Source organism: Falco rusticolus, chromosome 4 (assembly GCF_015220075.1).
Source record: "Falco rusticolus isolate bFalRus1 chromosome 4, bFalRus1.pri, whole genome shotgun sequence".
Taxonomy (NCBI): Eukaryota; Metazoa; Chordata; class Aves; order Falconiformes; family Falconidae; genus Falco; species Falco rusticolus.
In genome coordinates this window covers 13673844-13690385 of record NC_051190.1, presented here as the reverse complement: position 1 = coordinate 13690385, position 16542 = coordinate 13673844, and the positions used below count along the sequence as shown (strand labels likewise).

The window sequence follows — 16542 nt, the reverse complement described above, 5'->3', positions numbered from 1 at the left end:
GGGCGGGAGCGGCGCGCGGGGCTCAGCCAATGGGCGGCGGGCCGGGTGGCGGCGGCGGCGGCAAGATGGAGTCGGTGGCGCTGGTGGCGCCGGTGACGGCGCTGGAGTTCGCGGGGGACGTGCTGCTGGCGGGTGAGCGGCGGGACGGGGATGGGGATGGGCCGGGCCGGGCGGCGGCGGCGGCGGCTGACGCGGTGTCCCGCAGGCACGGGCCCGGAGGTGGTGGCGTTCCGGTTGAGCGGCGGCGGGCCGGCGGCGGCGGCGGGCCGGCGGAGCGTGCTGCGTGAGGCCAGCGTGCTGGGGCTGCGGGCCGAGCGCGGCCCCGGGGCGGCGAGGCGGGTGGCGGCCTTCGGCGGGCGCTGGCTGGCGGTACTGGCGGTGCGGGCCGGCGGACCGGGCGGCGGGGCGCAGCTGGCGGCGTGCGGCGGCGGCGCGGCGCGGGAACTGGGGGCGCGCGTGTGGGAGGCGCGCTGGGCGGCGGGCGGGCGGCTGGCGCTGGCGCTGAGCGGCGGGGCCGTGGCGCTCTACGAGTGGCGGGGCGGCGGGCGCTGGCTGCAGCGGGCGAGTTGCGGCGGGGCCGGGGCGCTGCGCTGCGCCGTGCTGGCGGGGACGGGCTGGGCGCGGCTGGCGCTGGCGGCCGGCACGGCGGCGGGGACCGTGGTGGTGTGGCGGGCGGCGGCGGCGGCGGCCCCGCGGCAGCGGCTGCGCGGGCACCGGGGCGCGGTGCTGGCGCTGTGCTACGCGGCGCCGCGGGGGCTGCTGGCCTCCGCCTCCGAGGACCGCAGCGTGCGGCTCTGGGCCGTGGGCGAGCTGGGCGACGGGGACGGGGCGGGCGGCGGGGCGGGCGCCTGCCTGCTGGTGTGCTACGGGCACGGGGCGCGGGTGGCCGCCGTGGCGCTGCGGGGGCCGCACCCGGTGAGCGCGGGGGAGGACGGCGCCTGCCTGGAGTGGGACGGCGGCGGCGGCGTGCGGCGGGCGCGGCGCGGGCACCGGGGGGCCCTGCGCGCCCTGGCCCTGCTGCCCGCCGGCGGCCGCCTGGCCACGGGCGGCGACGACGGCGGCGTGCGGCTGTGGCGGCCCCGGCGTGCGGCGCCGGGCGCGATCCCGCTGGGGGCCCCGGGGCGGCCGCGGGCCGTGCTGCTGGCGGGGCCGCGGCGGGTGCTGGCGCTGGGCGAGGCGGGCGAGCTGGCGGCCTACGAGGCGGCGGCGGGGCGCTGGGCGCCGGTGCTGCCCCCCGCCGCCGCCGCCGGGCCCCGCGGGGTGCTGGCGGCCGCCCCGCTGCCCGGCGGGGACGAGGCGCTCTGCGCCCTGGCCGGCGGCGACGGTCGCCTCCTCCTGTTCGCCCTGAGCCGCCCCGGGGCGGCCGCTCGGCTGCGGCCGTTCGAGGGAGCCGTGCGGGGGCTGGGCTGGGCCCCCCGGCCCGGGCTGCCCCCCGCCGCCGCCGCCCTCCTGGCCTCCGGGCCCGACGGGGAGCTGCTGTGGCTGGACGTCGCGCACCGGCCCGGGCGGGCGCCCGGCGTGCGGCTGATGGGGCGGTACCTGCTGCCCGCCTGCCGGCAGCGCTGGCACACCTGCGCCGCCTTCCTGCCCCGGGCAGGGCTCCTGCTCTGCGGGGACCGCCGTGGCTCCCTCCTCCTTTTCCCCTGCAGCGGCTGCTCGGGCCGGGCTGCGGAAAGCGCTGGCATCACCTGCAGTGGCACCAACCCAGGCGGCGAGGGCTCCAGCAGCGAGTCGGAGACCTCTCGCTTGGTGCACAAAGGGGCTCTTCCCCTTGAGGCCCCGGTGTCCGTGCTCTTCGGGCTCCATGGGAAGACAGGGGTTACCTCGGTGACCTGCCACGGGGAATACATCTACAGCACCGGCCGGGATGGCGTCTACCGCCAGCTCCGCCTGCGGGACCAGCAACTGGAGGTTCTGCGGAAGCACAGGCCCTGCAAAGGGCTGCAGTGGATCGAGGAGCTGCGCTTCACCCCGGACGGGGACCTGCTCGTGATGGGCTTTCACGCTGACAACTTCGTGGTGTGGAGCAGCAGGACTGGCGAGAATCTCCACTGCATCCCCTGCGGTGGGGGGCATCGCTCCTGGAGCTACTACAGCAGCCCCTTGGCCGAGGCCTTCGCCTTCATCAAGTGTGGGGACGTGATGCTGTACCACCGCGACGCCGAGCCCTGTGAGCAGCAGGTGCTCCTGGCCTCCCTGCACGGGCGGGAGATCACCTGTGTGCGGCGTCTGGGGGCGGTGGAGGTGCCTGGCCATGCCACCCTTAACATCTTCGTCACCGGCAGTGAGGACACCATGGCCTGCATCCTGATGCTCAGCGAGTGCTCCCGGGCGGCCGTGCCCCTTGCCCGGCTCAGTGATCATGTTTCCAGTGTGAGGGCTCTAGCGCTGGCCAGTTCCATGGGACCTGGGGACAAAGGCTTCGGGGATGAGGGCTTGTCTGTCCTGCTCTTCTCTGCGGGTGGCCGGGCACAGATCGAGTGCTACCGGCTGCTGTGTGCCAGGGACCCAGCCTCCGAGAGCGCCGTGGCCTGCCAGGTCATCCATGTGGGCTCCCACCGCCTGGACGAGCACTGGGAGCGGAAGAAGAACAGGCACAAGCTCATCAAGATGGATCCAGAGACAAGGTGATGCTCAGGGCCTGCCCAGGGCAGGGTTAGCAGTGGCCACAGTCCGGACAGGTATTGGAAACAGCACTGGTTTCCACTGGGATACCTGCTCTGTGCGGCTGTGGGCCCTGCTGAGGCAGAAGGAGCCAGCGTGGCTTTGTGCACGCACCCCTGGTGTCCTGTGCCCAGTGGCTGGGCCTCAAGGGGCCTTTGGGCCTAGGGAAAGGCTCAGTCTTTTTCTCGTTATCTCTGACTGCTCAGAGTTGCATCCCACGCTGGGCTTGGGCTGCTCTGCTGGGCCACCTGCATCCCTGGGGCTGCAGGCGTCCTGAGGCAGCAAGCATCATGTGTCTGCTGCAGGTACATGTCCCTCTCGGTCATTCCTGGGACCAGCACCAAGCAGCTGCCCATGCCCTGGAAGTTCCTGGCTGCTGCCTGCAGCGACGGATCAGTCCGGTGAGGAGCCGTCACTGGGCCTGGCAGGGAGAGCAGAGCTGGGGCTGGCGATGGGAGCAGAGCAGGCTCTGCAGGAGAGGCTGCTGCCATGGATATAGCCAGCTGGGAGCTGGGAGCAGGATGGCGCATGGTGGCAAGTGGGGGTAGAGGTGCTTGGAGCCCGCTTCTCCCACAGCCAACTGCCTCCTTGCCCCATCACAGGGTCTTTGGGCTGCTGGAGGCTGCTCGGAAGCTGGTGCTGGTGGCAGAGTCGTTTCACCACCAGCGCTGTGTGCTGAAGGTGGAAGCGTTTCTGTACACGCGGGCAGGAGGGGAGAGGTGAGCCCTGAACGCTGTGCTGCAGCTGCTGAGACTTTGGGAAGTGTTTGTACTTGCAGGGAAGGCAGCCAGCAGCTCAGCAGGCGGAGGGAAGGGAGAAGTCAGTCCGCAGGGGCTGTTCTGCCACTTCCCCAGGTCTTGATGGGGACCCTTGGGTCTGCCCGCCACAGGGCTATGGCCAGAGGCTCCCCCAACATGTCCCTTCTAGGAGGCACCTCCTGTGCAGTGCAGCCACCGATGGCAGCATCGCCTTCTGGGACATCACCAGCCCCATCGCGGAGGCGGCGGCCACCCTGCAGCAAGCAGAGGGAGAGATGCAGCCCCTGGGTGGGTGCAGCTACCGGCAGCTCTGCTCTGCCTCCCAAGGGAGGCCACGCTGGTGGCTCCTCTGCTCTCTCTGACCAAGGTGACAGTTACTCTCCTGTTTTCCCAGCCCTGGGCACACCGCTGCTCACCATCATGGCCCACAGCTGCGGTGTGAACAGCCTTCACATCCGCGAGATGCCGGAGGGACGTTACCTGGTGGCCAGCGGCAGCGACGATGGCTCCATTCACGTCTGCCTGCTGGAGGTGGCCCTGGGCGGGGGAGAGGCCGCAGGGGGGACCTGCTTGCACGTCCTGGAACGGGTGGCCCGGCCCTGTGCCCACGCTGCCCACGTGACAGGGATCCGGGTGCTGCGGCCAGACCTGCTGCTCTCTGCCTCCGTGGACCAGCGCCTGACGCTGTGGCACCGGCACCCGGGCGGGCTGGACGAGCTCAGCACCACCTTCTTCCACGTGCCTGACCTGGCCGAGCTGGACTGCTGGGAGGTGAGGGAGGCTGGGGGGCAGCTGCGGTACTACTGCGTGCTCTGCGGGCAGGGCCTGGAGATGCTGTGTGGCATGGCCCCCCCCGAGCCCCCTCCACCAGAGGCTCCCCAGTAATGGGACAGGTGAGCAGCACACACCCTGCGGTTGTGCTCTGCCCGTCACCGCAGCCCCTGTGATGTGGTCACACAGTCTGCATGGCGATGTGGCCCCTCTTGAGGGGACAGGCGTGCTCGGCTCCCTCGCAGACAACACAGCCACATCTGGGGTGCTCAAGGCCGGTGCTCTCAAGGGAGAAGGCAGATGTGACCCCTCGTGGACAAGCCTGCTGCTCCCCAGGCAATAGAGTGTGGTCATCAGCCCACCCTGCCCCGGAGAAGCTCCTCCTCCCCAAGGTGCGAGGGACCCACATCCGGGCTGTCCAGCCCTGGTCCCAGAGAGCAACCTGCTCAGGAGGGTGCTGAGCACCAGGGCCCAGCTCTGGAAGCTTGAGGGCCGCGGGTGGCCAAGACTAGTCAGGCGCTGGTCTGGCACACAGCAGGCTGCAGCCTTCTGCTCCCCGCAACACGGCCCCGTGCGATGGCCCGGGCCCCGCGGTGCTGGGGACTCTGCAGAAATGAGTGGAGCTCACCAGGAGCACAGATCCGCTGCAGCAGCAGCCTGCAGGACGAGGGGGGCTGTGCCAGCCTGGGCTTGGCCACCCCACCCCCAGAGCGCTGCCTCGAGCTGAGCGGGTTGTTCCTGCACAGCAAGAGAAGGAGAAGGACAAACAGCGGCACGTGGCCCCAGCCCTGCCTGGAGCAAGGTGCACTGCTGGGGTCAGACTCACACACACGGCCTCTGTCCAGCAACAAGTGTATTTGTCCAGCTCAAGCAAGCCTTGAGCCTCAGCAGCTCCCTGCCAGCACGGAGCAACCTTCAATACATGGCTCTGAGTGAAGCAAAGTTGGTGTCTGGCTTTGTGGTGACTGGTCCCTGGTGCCACCTTCCCTCATACTCCACAGCCCGGCTTGCCGGCTGCTACAGGCGTCCTCGCTTCTGCTGGCGTGGATGTGGCAGGGCGCCCATCGCCCACGCCCGGCACAGCTGCAGGTGGCGAGTGGCCAAACCCTCAAATGGCACGGGCGGCGGGGAGCACCTGCGTGGGGCTGAGGCATGTCCCGACTCCCTGCCCGACGGTGGGGCAGCCCCTCACCCTGCCAGGGAGGACGTGCCCTGTCCTTCCCCTCATGGCATGTTGTCCTGGTGCCTGTCGCACCTCGGCACAGCCCTTCAGTGGTGGCTCAGATCTGGCTGAGAGGAGGGAGGTGCAGAGTCGCCAGTGCACTGTGGAACACATCCCTCACTGCTCCCAGCAGCCGGAGGCGGGCAAACATCTGGTCAAAGAGGTGAGGGAACGGCTCCTGCAGGGAGACCAGCAGCAACTTGAGCCTGGTGGCCATGCTGCCCCTTGACAGGCTAGCCCTAGAGGCACTGCTGCCTCTGCACCCCCTGTATGCATCCAGGGGCTGGTGCTGGGCTGCATCACACTGCTGGCACCCTGGAGCCCCCTTCCCCACGTAGCTGCCCCACAACTGGAGTCCAGCCCCAGGAAGGACTGCAGGGCCGCAAGCCTGCAGGCTTGGGCTGTCCAACTCACCCCCAGGACATGCACCCGGTTGTAGTAGGAGCTGAAATCCATGCTGAGCTGGATCAGGAACTTGCACACCTGCAAGACAGACGGCTTCTGCTGGCATGGCAGGGTCTGGCCGGCCTTGGGCCCTTGCCCCATCCCAACCACAGCAGAAGCAGCCCCACTGGTGCCAAAGTCTCTTCCCTCGGCACCACCCCTGCATCACTGACCGGTGGGCCGCACCCTGTCAGCATGTAGCTTTGCCCTAGGCAAGGACTGTTGGAGCAGCACCCATGGGTGCTACGGCACGTGGCACTTACTGTCTCTGTGTTGGCTGTGATCCGGATTCCCTTGGTGGGTGCCGGTAGCTGTGCTGCCTGCTGCAGGACTTCAGGGAAGGGCAGGAGATAGTTGAAGAGCAGGAGCCATTCGCCCTGTGAAAGGATTACGTGTGTAAGAGAGGGCTGGATCCTCCTGGGCCAGCAGCATCCACCACCAGAGCTGAGGGCGTGCAGGTCCCTGCATTCCCCTTGTCAGCACTCACCTCTTCCCGGAGGCAAGAGAAGTTCAGTTCCGACGCTGGTGGCAGAGGTGGGTACGTGCCTGGAATGGAGGCGGGAGTGTTACTGCACCCGGAGAAGCCCCTGCAGCTCCGTGCATGAGGAACGGCCCAGCAGTGACTGTTAAGAGGGGGGTCACGGGGCTGGTGCTCACCCCGCTCCACGGCCTGTTGGTAGGTGGCGAAGAGTGTGGCCAGCCGGGCACAGTTGTACATCACGAAGGCACCGCTCTTGGTTCCCTTTGTGGAGATGCTGCTGTCCTCCAGGTCCAGGGTGATCTGAGGGCAGGGAGAAGTCACAGTCCAGGCTGCTCAGCCCAAAGCCGCTCCCCCATTCCCACGGCTCGCCTGCCCTGTCCTACCTGACTCCGGTGAGCAGTGCTCAGCATCTCAAACCTGATGGCAGCCACCGTGAGGGTATCAATCACCTCAGTCCAGGCCTCATCTGTGGAGAACACAAGTGGCATCACACACAGCTTGCTCCATTCCAATGTACTGTCACCCCCAGCGCCCAGGCAGGAACCGCCCTAGGGCCAGGGGGCTCAGGTGGCAGCAGGGGACCACCACATTTCCCCAGACCTGGCCCCCGTCTGCAGGTGCTGCTCTGCGCCAATGCCCTGCGTGGCAGTTTAGATGCCTGCGCCCAAGCAGGCTCAGCACCAGGCTCCATAAGGGAGGGGAGAGGGAGCACCATGCAGGGGAGGAGAGCCCCACTGGCTGCAGACTCGGAGGTGAGGGGGGAGACTCGTGGGAGCAGTGGAGATGGGGATGGAGCAGCATCTGCGCATGGAGGCACAGAGCAAACCCTCACCTTGCGCAAGTTCCCCATACTTCATCACAGAAGCTTCGTACATCTGGCACTTTCGGAGCCTGGGAGGAACACAGACACTCACAGCCACCACCCCTGGGCTAAGCTGGCCCCAGAGAGTGCCCCAGGGCTCCCCCAGCCTTTGGGCTGCTCAGGGCTTCCCAACTGCAGCAGCAACCCAGCCAAGCAAAAGCAGTACAAAACCTCTGCAGGCTGGGCAGGGACACCTGCACCATAGCCAGCCCCTTGTGGCGCTGCCTGGAGAGGGCTGCAAGGAAGCCACTGCACTGGGGACAAGTTTTGCCTTTTGGCTGAGAAAGGGCCACCCCCATGCCAGGGCTGTTGCTAATGCGTGAAGGCAGGGAGACACCGTCCTGCACCACTGCAGCACCCGGCCCCTGCAGCTGCCTTCCCTTCTGGCAGCCCTCTGGCAGAACTGAGGGCCAGAAGCTGGAGGAGGCCACTGCAACTGGGGAGGGCCCTGGGGGCTCCATCCCGCACCTCCAGTCCTCTTGAAACAACCCTGAGGCCAAGGAAAAGCAGAATGGATGGACTGCACAGAACTCTGTGCACCACCAGCTCGCTCAGTGTTGCGGGGTGGCTGCCTGTGCGCCCACGGGGCCAGACAGAGCACAGGGAGCCTTGGCAGGCACCTTGCTACACACCAACTTACTGAAAGTACTGCTCTGCCCCGATGGGCGATGGGGGGTTTGTCACCTTCACTGGCCCACAGACAAGGTGTTTCTGAAAGAGAGGGGAGAGGCCAGGGCTTAGGTCAGACTCCAGACCTCCACCAAAATACAGTGCAGGAGAACCAGACTAAAACCAGCTCTGTTCTCACTGTGTCACTGCGGTCTTCTCCTGCCCCCCTTCCTTAGGACTGAAATCCCAAGGGCCGAGATGCTGCTTCATGGCTTGGCAGGAGTGTGGGGAGGCCACCAAGGGAAAGGGAAGCCTCACAAGGGCCTCAGCATTTGCTGTGGGGATTGAAGGAACCTGGCCGAGCGCAAGGGTACTGGGGGCCACAGTGAGGAGGGTCAGAGGTTCCTCACCTGCAAAGCCGTGTGGGCTCCCGGATCCAAAATCCTCCAGAGCAGATCCAGCTGCTGCTGCTGGAATTCCTCCTCACAGCTCACCACGTGTATGATGCTGCAGCAGCTCCCTTGGCCTCCAGCCTGCAACAGAGCACAGCAGGGAGCTCAAATGCTATTGCGTGACGTAAGGGAATGATGTCCGGGAAGCGAGAGGCAGGCAGCGCTGCAGTTACTCACCGTGCACTGCAGAACGGCTTGCTGCAGCTCAGCCAGGGACCACAGCTTCCCCTCTGTCACTGAAAGAAGGAAGGACAGTCAGAGTGGGCTACAAAAGGTTAGCCACCCCCCACTATCTGGTCTGCCCCAGGCTGGCTGCATTTCTGGCTCTAACCAGACTGAAGGGGAGTAAGAGGAGAAGGCAATTTGGATCCAACACACACATCACCACCCCCTTATTTTCTGTAAAACCAATCAGGAAAAAAAGGAAACAGGCCTGTTCGCAGCCATTTGTCCCCCTGCTGTCACACTAGAGCTACTATGAGGCTCACCCAGAAGGACATCTAGATTGGGGTCATAGCCCACCAAGCCCTGCTGCTCCATGAAGCTCTTCAAGTGCACTTTACAGATGACATCCTCGGGCAGCACGGCTGCGTCCAGCCCCCGCTCACAGGCTGTGGCACAGGGGGACCGGCTTAGCGCTCGCTTCAAGGCCAAGACAGCGTCAGGGAGGGACGAGCCACCGGAGCCAGAGGGCCAGTCGACGTGGAGCTGCCGTAGGAGCTCCCGGTCACCCTCCTCAGCCAGGGCAGGGACCAGGCAGACGCCAACCCTGCGGGATAGGGAGAGGGGGGCGCTGGCAGCCGACCCTGCGGCATAGGGGGAGGGGGGCGCTGGCAGCGGTGTGGCACTCACCCCTGGGTGCGCAGCAGCTGGGCCAGGTGGTCGGCCAGCAGGAGCGGGCGGAGGTGCCGGAGCCGCAGGGCGGCGGGGCCACGCAGGGCCGGGCAGTGCAGCACCACCACCCCCCCCTGCGCCGCCGGGGCCGGGGCCGGGCCGGGCGGGGGCCCCAGCAGGCGCCGGAAGGCCTCGGGGCGCCGCACCTGCACTGCCAGCCCCGCCGGCGTGTGCCCGCAGCCCCGCACCGGCAGCACCCCCGGGCCGCGCAGTGACGTCACTCCCGCCACGACGTCAGCGGGCACCTGCCGGGCGAGACGGCAGAGTCAGGCCCGTACCGTACCGGGCCCAGCCCGCAGGCCCTGGCCGCGGCCTGACCCACGCCGCCGCGGCCTACCTGCCCCCCGGGGAAGGCGGCGCTCAGCGCGGCCCGCGGCGCCAGGAAGTCCCGGTGCCGCAGGTTGCGGGCGCCACTCTCCTTCACCCACAGCGCGGCGGGCCGACCCAGCGCCCCGTTCAGAGCCCGCAGCGTCGCCGCCACCTCGGGCCTGCCCTCGCCCGCCTCCATGGCCGCCGCTTCCGCCGCTGTCCGCCGGAAGTGACATCACCGGCCCGCTCACACGCCCGCGCGCGCAGGTTGCCGCCATCTTGGGCGCGGCGCGCGGTGCTCCCCGGCGGCCATCTTGGGCGTGGGCGGGCCGGGCGGGGCTTGGCCGCCATCTTGGGGGCGGTGGGCGCGGGGCCGCCATGATGTGCGCGGCGGGCAGGGCCGGGCCGCCATGGTGGGTGCGGCGGGCCGGGGTGCCCGGTGCCTGAGGAGCGCGGTGGGGCTCGGCAGGGTGTGTGCCCCGGCACTGCCGCCCTCCGCAAAGGCCTCTGGGGAGGCCCCAGTCCCTCGCCGGTCCCGGCACAGCCTCCTGCCAGCATGGCCTGGCCGCCGGAGGGCCAGCGGTGGCACCCTGAGGGGAGGCTGCGGGGCCAACAACCAGCAGGGCGGAGCGCTGCCCCCCCGCAGCCCTGGGCTGGGGACCAGGGGCAGCTCCAGCCCGGAGGGGAGGGGGCACTGCTCCTCAGCCCCCTCTGGGCTGCTCCCGCCGGTCCCCAGGCGCTAAGGGGGCCCAGAACCGAAGCCACTGGCTGCTGAGCAGAAGCAGGAGCGCCAGAGACTGTGCCAGGGCTGGACAGGCCCAGGCAGCCGCTGCCACTGCACAGGAGACGGGCTGCCCGGGCAGCAAGTGCAGCTGAGTGCCAGCAGCTGCCCCTGGGCTGCCGGGAGCCACAGGGCAGCAAGGGGCCCCGTGGGCAGGTTTGGCAGCCCTGGGCCGTGGCGGGCGGGTGGTTTTGGATGGACCAGAAGACCCTGGCTGTGGGCACAGAGTAACTGCCAGGCCCAGGCTTGCCATTTCAGCCTTGCCACCCTTGAGGCGCCCAGGGCTTGGCTAGGGTGTGACAAGATGGTTGAGGAGCCTCACCTGCACTTGTGAGGCAACTGAGCTCTGCACAGCGAAGGACAATGAGCAGCTGTGGGTGCCCTCCCTGCTGTGCCCTCCTCTGAGCCTGCTTGCTGCCCCAGCTCTGGCTGCTCTGCTGGTCCCAGCAGGAAGGATGGGTGCCAGGAGCTGCCCTCCTGCCTAGCACATTAGCAAAGCATCCCACTCATCAGCCCCGTGAGGAAGGAGCTGGAAACGATTAGATCGTGCCATTGCGGTCTTGATTACACGTGCAGATCCGAGCTCCTCCACAGCAGTAGCATCTCAAGCATAGATCTGAAAGAGTGGAGGGCCCACAAAGCTGCCTGGCTCCCTGAACAGTGCAGACAGGCAGGCAGCGACCGATATGGCTCCCCCTGGGGCTGGAGTCGAAGCCAGCTCTGATCCGGGGACAGGGACGAGGGCCCGGCGTGCCCCAGCCCCATGCCACCAGGCCTGCTCGGTGAGGAGTGCGTATCAGGAAGCGCCAAAACCACGTCCCACCAGCAGCAGGGAGCATGTGTCCCCGCGGAGCTGGGGACCTGCCCTTCCCTTCCTGTCCCCATGAGGCTGGAGGGGGGGGGGGCGCTCTGCCTGCAGGGCCCAAACCGGTTCCTCCAGGGCTTGTGCGCTGGCAGGGCCAGGGCGAGGGCAGATCCTGGCAGCACAGCTCATCGCGTGGCCTCTGCCAGAAACACAGCAAATCGTCCTGGGGCTCCGTGGGCTCTAAAGCCCAGGGGCTACAGCCCCCAGCCTTGGCAAACCCGCAGCCCTGGGTGTCCCCCGCAGCGTTGCGGGGCCGTGCCATGGCGGGGTGCTCCCTGCACCACCCACAGCCAAGAGGTGATCTGAGAATCCTGCTCACACCAGACCAACTGCTGACTGTCTGCAGGGCAGGAGCCACCCACGACCCCTGCCCAGCTGGCCAGAGGGGACGCGCCGGCACGGGCTGGGAGCACACTCCAACCTCGTGTCACCACTTGGGGTGGGGTCCAAGGCTGGATCCGTCCCCATCCCCAGAGTGCCGGGGGTCCCCACAGGCAGCCCACACGAGGCCTGGCAGCACAGTGGCCCGGGGGAGGGGGTGCTCTCGGAAAGAGCTTTGGACAGACACGACATCCCCGATGGCTCTCTGGCTGCCTGCTCAGCGGGAGTGATCGTGTCATTCCAAAGCTGTCTCTCTCTAGGGGACGGATCCTGCCCGGGCACTGCTCACCCCTGCCAGCGCTGGGGGGCCGCCGGGCACCAGGGAGAGCGTGGCGCGGGCCGGAGGCAGCAGGAAGCACATACAGCATCTCGTGACCAGCACCACTCTGGTGAAGGTGGCCACATCCACGCCAGCTGCCGCTCGGCACGCTCGCCCAGGCGGTTAGTCCCCAGGAAGCAAGCTGCTATTTTTAGCCGTCAGGGGCACGAGAGCAGCAGAGAGCCCCCAGCCCCGGCGTGGAGGTCTGAGCTGCGAGGCTGGGCGCCAGTGACCCCCATCCCGACACCCCTCTTCTCCCAGCGTGGCCCCCATGCGCTGCCCTGGCCCCACAGAGGGGCTGGAGCGGGGCAGGCGGCTCTCGCCCCTGGCCCAGCGCGGGGCGGCGGGCAGCGGGGTGCAGGGGCACATGGGGCGAGGCGGGGGCGGGAGCGCGGGTAACGAAACCCCAGGGCAGCTGGGCACAGCGGGGACAGCTGCTTTTGGGATTCCGTTGCCCGCGCCGGCGCCGAGGAGGGATGGGCACAGGGGCCACCACCGCGCCACCCCGACCCGGGGGGCAGCTGGCAGGCCAAGGGGGGGAGAGGGTGACTTACCGCCAGGCACCAGGGCGGACGAGCTGCACGGGAGCCCGCAGCCGGGCTGGTTGTGGCTGGGGGTGCGAGCAGAGGCTGGGGTTGTGCCGCCGGCTCCCCCCGCGCCGTGGGCCGGGTGCCAAGGGGAGGGCGGCACGGCTGAGCCAAAAGGAAACTGCTTCGAACAAAGCCCCGGTGGGGCTGGAGCATCTGGTGCCAGCCCAGCGGCCCCCACCGCGGCCTGGAAACCTGAGCCACCCCCGAGGGAGGGCACCCGCCCCAGCACCTGCGCCCGGTGGCGGCACCGCATGGCCCCCGCTGCTGCCAGCGCCTCCAGCCCACCCGCCAGCCCGGTGAGGCGGCCCACGGGCCTTCGCCATGGGGGAAGTGAAACCGTGTGGGGAACCCCACCTGCTCCAGCTGGCGCTCGCCGAGGGGCACCCGGGACCCTGCCGCTGACCGTCGACCGAGGGTGCCTGGCCACGGGGTGCCGGGGATCCCCGACGCCTCCCAGCCCACGCGGTGCGGCAGCGGGGAAGGTCCCGTCGCTGACACCGTGGAGCCCCTTGGTAGCCCCCGCGGTGCCGGGGCTCCGGCTGGCCCCAGGTGGGTGGCACGGGGGGACACACGTGGGTCCCCAGCCCCAGGGCACCCCACCGCGCCCCCGGTCCCCTGCTGCTGCCAGCCCCACCGCGTGTGGCCTGGGGCGAGGGGGGCGAGGACCCCGGCACCTGTCGGGGCGGGGAGGTGGCGGCGGGGGCTCAGCCCGGCCGGCAGCGGCCACCCCGCGGCGTGGCACACCGTGCCGGGGCCGGCAGGGCGGCCGGGGAGCCGTGCCGAGCCCGGGGCAGCCCCGAGCCACCGGCGGGGCCAGGCCGGGGCCGGGTGCGGAGCCGGGCGGGCGCCCCGCGGCTGCGGGACGGGAGCGCAGCCCGGCCCCGGCCCCGGCCCCGGTCCCGCTCCCTCCCGACGCCCGGCCCGGCCGCCCGTGGGGTGGCGGGGCCCCGGGACCGGGAGCCGCCCGCTCCCCTCTCACCTCCGGCCCCGCAGCCTCCGGCGCAGCAGCCCGGGCCGGTCCGCGGCCCTCCCGGCGGCGGGGATCGGGGCACCCCGGGCGGGTCCCCCGCGCCGCCGAGGCAGGGCCGGGGCAGCTCGGCCCCCAGGGCCCCGCACCCGCCGCTCCCCGCCCCGCCGCCGCTTTCGGTTTCGCTCCGGCGCCGGCCGCAGCCCGGCCAGGGCGCAACCAGGTCGGGGCGGGCCCGGGCGCGGAGGGAGGGTGTCGGTAGGTGTGAGCGCGTCCCTCCCTGCCCGCCCCCCGGCAGGAGGTGGGAGCACCGGGGGGCCCCGGGCCGGCCCCGCTCCCGCCCCCGGTGCTGCTGTCCCAGCCCCGCTCCGCGGCGGCGCCGCCGGCCACCAGGGGGCGCGGGCGAGGCCAGGGGCGGGGCGCTCTGCGCTTCCGGTGGCGGCGCGGCTATGGCGGTGGCGGCGCTGCGGCTGCTGGCGCCGGTGGTGCGGCGGGCTCCGGGCGGGTACGGGCACGGGCACGGGCGCCGGGGCCACGGCCGGCACCCTGCGGCTGGGCGGAGGGGATCGCTCTGTGGCCCAGGGGCGGTGGCCGTCGGGCTGCCGAGGGGGTAGCTGGGGGGTGCCCGTGGCTCGCTGTGCGGTGCCCGTGGGCCCCACGTGTCCGGCTCCCCGTCCCCGCAGGGTGCCGTGCCGCGCTCACCGCCTCACGCCGGCAGACGACGAGCTGTACCAGCGGACGCGGCTGACGGTGCTGGAGCCCGAGTCCCCCAGCACCATATTCATCGAGGGCTACAACAGCCGCGGCTTCACCATCAGCGGGGACCTGGTGGTGGGGCCCTGCGCCGTCCTGCCCCGCGCCATCCTCCAGTGGAACGTGAGTGCCCGGCGGGGCAGGGGCTGCCCGGCCCCCCGCGCTGTGGGTGAGCGCCCGGGGGGGTCTGCCCCGCTCAGTGCCCTCCGCGTCCCTGCAGGTTGGCTCCTACCGGGACATCTCGCAGGAGAGTCTGTCGCTGTTCCGGCTGCTGGAGCCCCAGATAGGTACGTGGGGCAGCCGGGCCAGGCTGTGCCCCTTGGGGCCAGCGGGGCGAGGCCCCAGACACAGCCCCCGCCAGCCCCGTGCTGCCATTTGGGGGGAAGGAGCTGCTCTGGCATCCTCCTGCCCTGCAGCGGGGCCGGAGGGGGGGCTGGAGGGGGGCAGCAGGCCAGGCTTCCCCCCCATTTGGGCTCCTGTAGGGGGGGGGGGGGGGGGGGCTGCTGGTCCCTGCAGGGGGGGCGGCTCTGGCCCAGGCAGCCCCAGCGCGGCCCTGCCCACCCACCCTTGCCTGCGGTGCTGGCCTGGTTGCAGAGATCCTGGTGCTGGGCACGGGCGACAGGGTGGAGCGGCTCCACCCCACCACGCTGAAGCAGATGCGGGAGTGCGGGATCGCTGTGGAGGTGCAGGACACGGTAAGGAGCAGTGTGCACGGGCAGCACCCGGATGAAGGGGCTGGGGGTGGCCGCTGGGACCCCCCCCCCAGGGCTCTGCCTGCCTGGGATGGGCAGGGAGCAGGGGAGGTCGTGTGCCCAGCGGGGAAGGACAGCATCTCCCGGCCGAGGGCTGGGGCTTCACTCCCTTTTCTGTTTCACAGCCAAATGCGTGTGCAACCTTCAACTTCCTAACAAGTGAAAAGCGTGTGGTGGCTGCTGCGCTCATCCCTCCGCGGGGCACCTGCGTGGGGCTGTAGGTGCTGCCTGCCGCAGCCAGGGGATGAGCAGCAATTCCCTCGCCTGCCTGAAGCCCCCGAGCATCACTGCTCCTGGTGGAGGAGCGCTTTGGATTAAGCTTTCAGAGCTGCTGGCTGGGTGGCTGCTCTGCACACGGGAGGATGCTGTGAAATGCGTGGGCTCGGCTCTGCCCGATGTCCCTGGCTTCTCGGCCTCCTTGCCCAGGCCGGGGGCTGTGGGGCACAGCAGGAGGCATGAGCATTGCTGGCAGCGCCGCACCCACAGCCCTGCTCTTCTGCCGAGGTGGTGCCTGGTGCCTTGGCAGCAAGAAGCCGTGGCCCCGGGGCAGGGTGGAGGCTAGTGGGGTGAGCTGTGCACCCCCCGGCACATTTGGAGCTCCTCAAGGAAAATACATGTAAATCAGAAACACACAAAGCGATTGCGTGGTGGTTAACACACAGCAGCGCGAGGCTGTAACCCACCAGCAGTGAGTGAGCTTGCTGTGGGCAGCATGCGTTGGTGCCAGGGGCATCACTGGCACAGCCAGCACCAGCAACTGGTGTGTCCCAGCTGGTGCTGGCCTGCCCTGGGCTTTCCTGTGGGTTCTCGTCCTGCTCTGCAGCACCAGTGTCACTTGCGAAGCCTCGAGCTGCAAGTGGTCCCTGGGTGCTGCACCCTGTCTCCCTGCAGGCTCAGCTCAAGCAGGGGACACTGAGATGGTCACTGTCATGTCACCCCTACCTTGCACTGGTTTGTGGCCATGGATGCCGCCCCTGGGGCTGGGGAAGGGTGTACGTGTACCTAATAGCAGGCTTGTGCCCCAAACCCTGCCACCTCTGTGTGCCCAAGGGGGGTGGGATGTGGCTGTAGTCCGCAGCCCTGGGTGAGGCCGTGGGGAAGCTTTGCTTGACAAGTTAGCTGCTTTAATGAATGTTTGACACAATTATGTTGTAATTTAAAGCTCTGGGTTTAGCATGTGTGGATCTAATTTGACATCGCCATGCTGCGGAGTGATTTTTTTTTCAGTCAACAACATCGGTGACACAAAGTACTGACGGTAAGCACATGTTCTTTGGCAGAAGTGATGTTTGCACGTGCACACAACCGATACAGGTGTAAAATACCTTTGTCACCTGGTGTTGCAAGCACAGGTAACCTGGCCAAGCCAGGGAGGGCTGCACTGGTCAGGCATGGAGAGGTGCGAATTTTACAAGCCCCTGCCCTTCCAAGTTCGTTGTCCACATGCCTTCTGGCAAACAAACCGTCCATGACGCTCAGGCAAGTGATCTGTACCACACGCAGACCAGCCCCAGGGGGTGCGACTGCAGGGGGACGCTGGGAGCCATGGGGACAATAGGGGATGGCGAAGGGAAGGAGAAAGGCAGATTGGGGAGGACAAAGCACAGGAAAACAGCTCCAAGGGCCTGGTGCATGAGAAGCAGCTGCAGCACAAAGCATTTGCAGGGG

General features: G+C 68.9%; 3 protein-coding genes across 3 annotated transcripts; 2 read left to right on the top strand and 1 right to left on the bottom strand.

Annotated features, from left to right (window-relative positions):
- The first annotated feature begins 22 nt into the window (after positions 1-22).
- On the top strand, positions 23-5135 carry WDR6 (WD repeat domain 6). Its single transcript, XM_037387258.1, has 6 exons — positions 23-132; positions 206-2627; positions 2970-3065; positions 3267-3383; positions 3592-3710; positions 3817-5135. The coding sequence occupies exons 1-6, from the start codon at positions 30-32 to the stop codon at positions 4305-4307; spliced, it is 3348 nt and encodes a 1115-aa protein (XP_037243155.1). The 5' UTR covers positions 23-29; the 3' UTR covers positions 4308-5135.
- DALRD3 (DALR anticodon binding domain containing 3) lies at positions 5032-9762 on the bottom strand. Its single transcript, XM_037385796.1, has 13 exons — positions 9495-9762; positions 9116-9402; positions 8752-9032; positions 8441-8499; positions 8222-8344; positions 7843-7913; positions 7173-7231; positions 6724-6806; positions 6517-6640; positions 6347-6405; positions 6123-6236; positions 5830-5898; positions 5032-5593 (listed from the first exon to the last, which is right to left on the bottom strand). Exons 1-13 carry the CDS (start codon positions 9663-9665, stop codon positions 5474-5476), a joined length of 1620 nt encoding a protein of 539 aa, XP_037241693.1. The 5' UTR covers positions 9666-9762; the 3' UTR covers positions 5032-5473.
- A 4050-nt stretch (positions 9763-13812) lies between these two features.
- Positions 13813-15510, top strand: NDUFAF3 (NADH:ubiquinone oxidoreductase complex assembly factor 3). Its single transcript, XM_037386921.1, has 5 exons — positions 13813-13874; positions 14053-14245; positions 14343-14409; positions 14717-14817; positions 15000-15510. The coding sequence occupies exons 1-5, from the start codon at positions 13819-13821 to the stop codon at positions 15093-15095; spliced, it is 513 nt and encodes a 170-aa protein (XP_037242818.1). The 5' UTR covers positions 13813-13818; the 3' UTR covers positions 15096-15510.
- Positions 15511-16542: the final 1032 nt, after the last annotated feature.

What these genes read in the sequence shown, in the direction of transcription:
- NDUFAF3 (XM_037386921.1), top strand. Translation starts at nt 13,819, where the DNA reads ATGGCGGTGGCGGCGCTGCGGCTGCTGGCGCCGGTGGTGCGGCGGGCT. An exon ending in GCGCCATCCTCCAGTGGAAC is followed by an intron (nt 14,246 to 14,342) that starts GTGAGTGCCCGG and finishes GCGTCCCTGCAG; the next exon opens with GTTGGCTCCTACCGGGACAT. An exon ending in GCTGCTGGAGCCCCAGATAG is followed by an intron (nt 14,410 to 14,716) that starts GTACGTGGGGCA and finishes GCCTGGTTGCAG; the next exon opens with AGATCCTGGTGCTGGGCACG.
- WDR6 (XM_037387258.1), top strand. Translation starts at nt 30, where the DNA reads ATGGGCGGCGGGCCGGGTGGCGGCGGCGGCGGCAAGATGGAGTCGGTG. An exon ending in TGCAGCGACGGATCAGTCCG is followed by an intron (nt 3,066 to 3,266) that starts GTGAGGAGCCGT and finishes GCCCCATCACAG; the next exon opens with GGTCTTTGGGCTGCTGGAGG. An exon ending in ACGCGGGCAGGAGGGGAGAG is followed by an intron (nt 3,384 to 3,591) that starts GTGAGCCCTGAA and finishes TGTCCCTTCTAG; the next exon opens with GAGGCACCTCCTGTGCAGTG.
- DALRD3 (XM_037385796.1), bottom strand. Translation starts at nt 9,665, where the DNA reads ATGGAGGCGGGCGAGGGCAGGCCCGAGGTGGCGGCGACGCTGCGGGCT. An exon ending in CCGCCTTCCCCGGGGGGCAG is followed by an intron (nt 9,403 to 9,494) that starts GTAGGCCGCGGC and finishes CTCGCCCGGCAG; the next exon opens with GTGCCCGCTGACGTCGTGGC. An exon ending in ACCGGGTGCATGTCCTGGGG is followed by an intron (nt 5,594 to 5,829) that starts GTGAGTTGGACA and finishes GTCTCCCTGCAG; the next exon opens with GAGCCGTTCCCTCACCTCTT.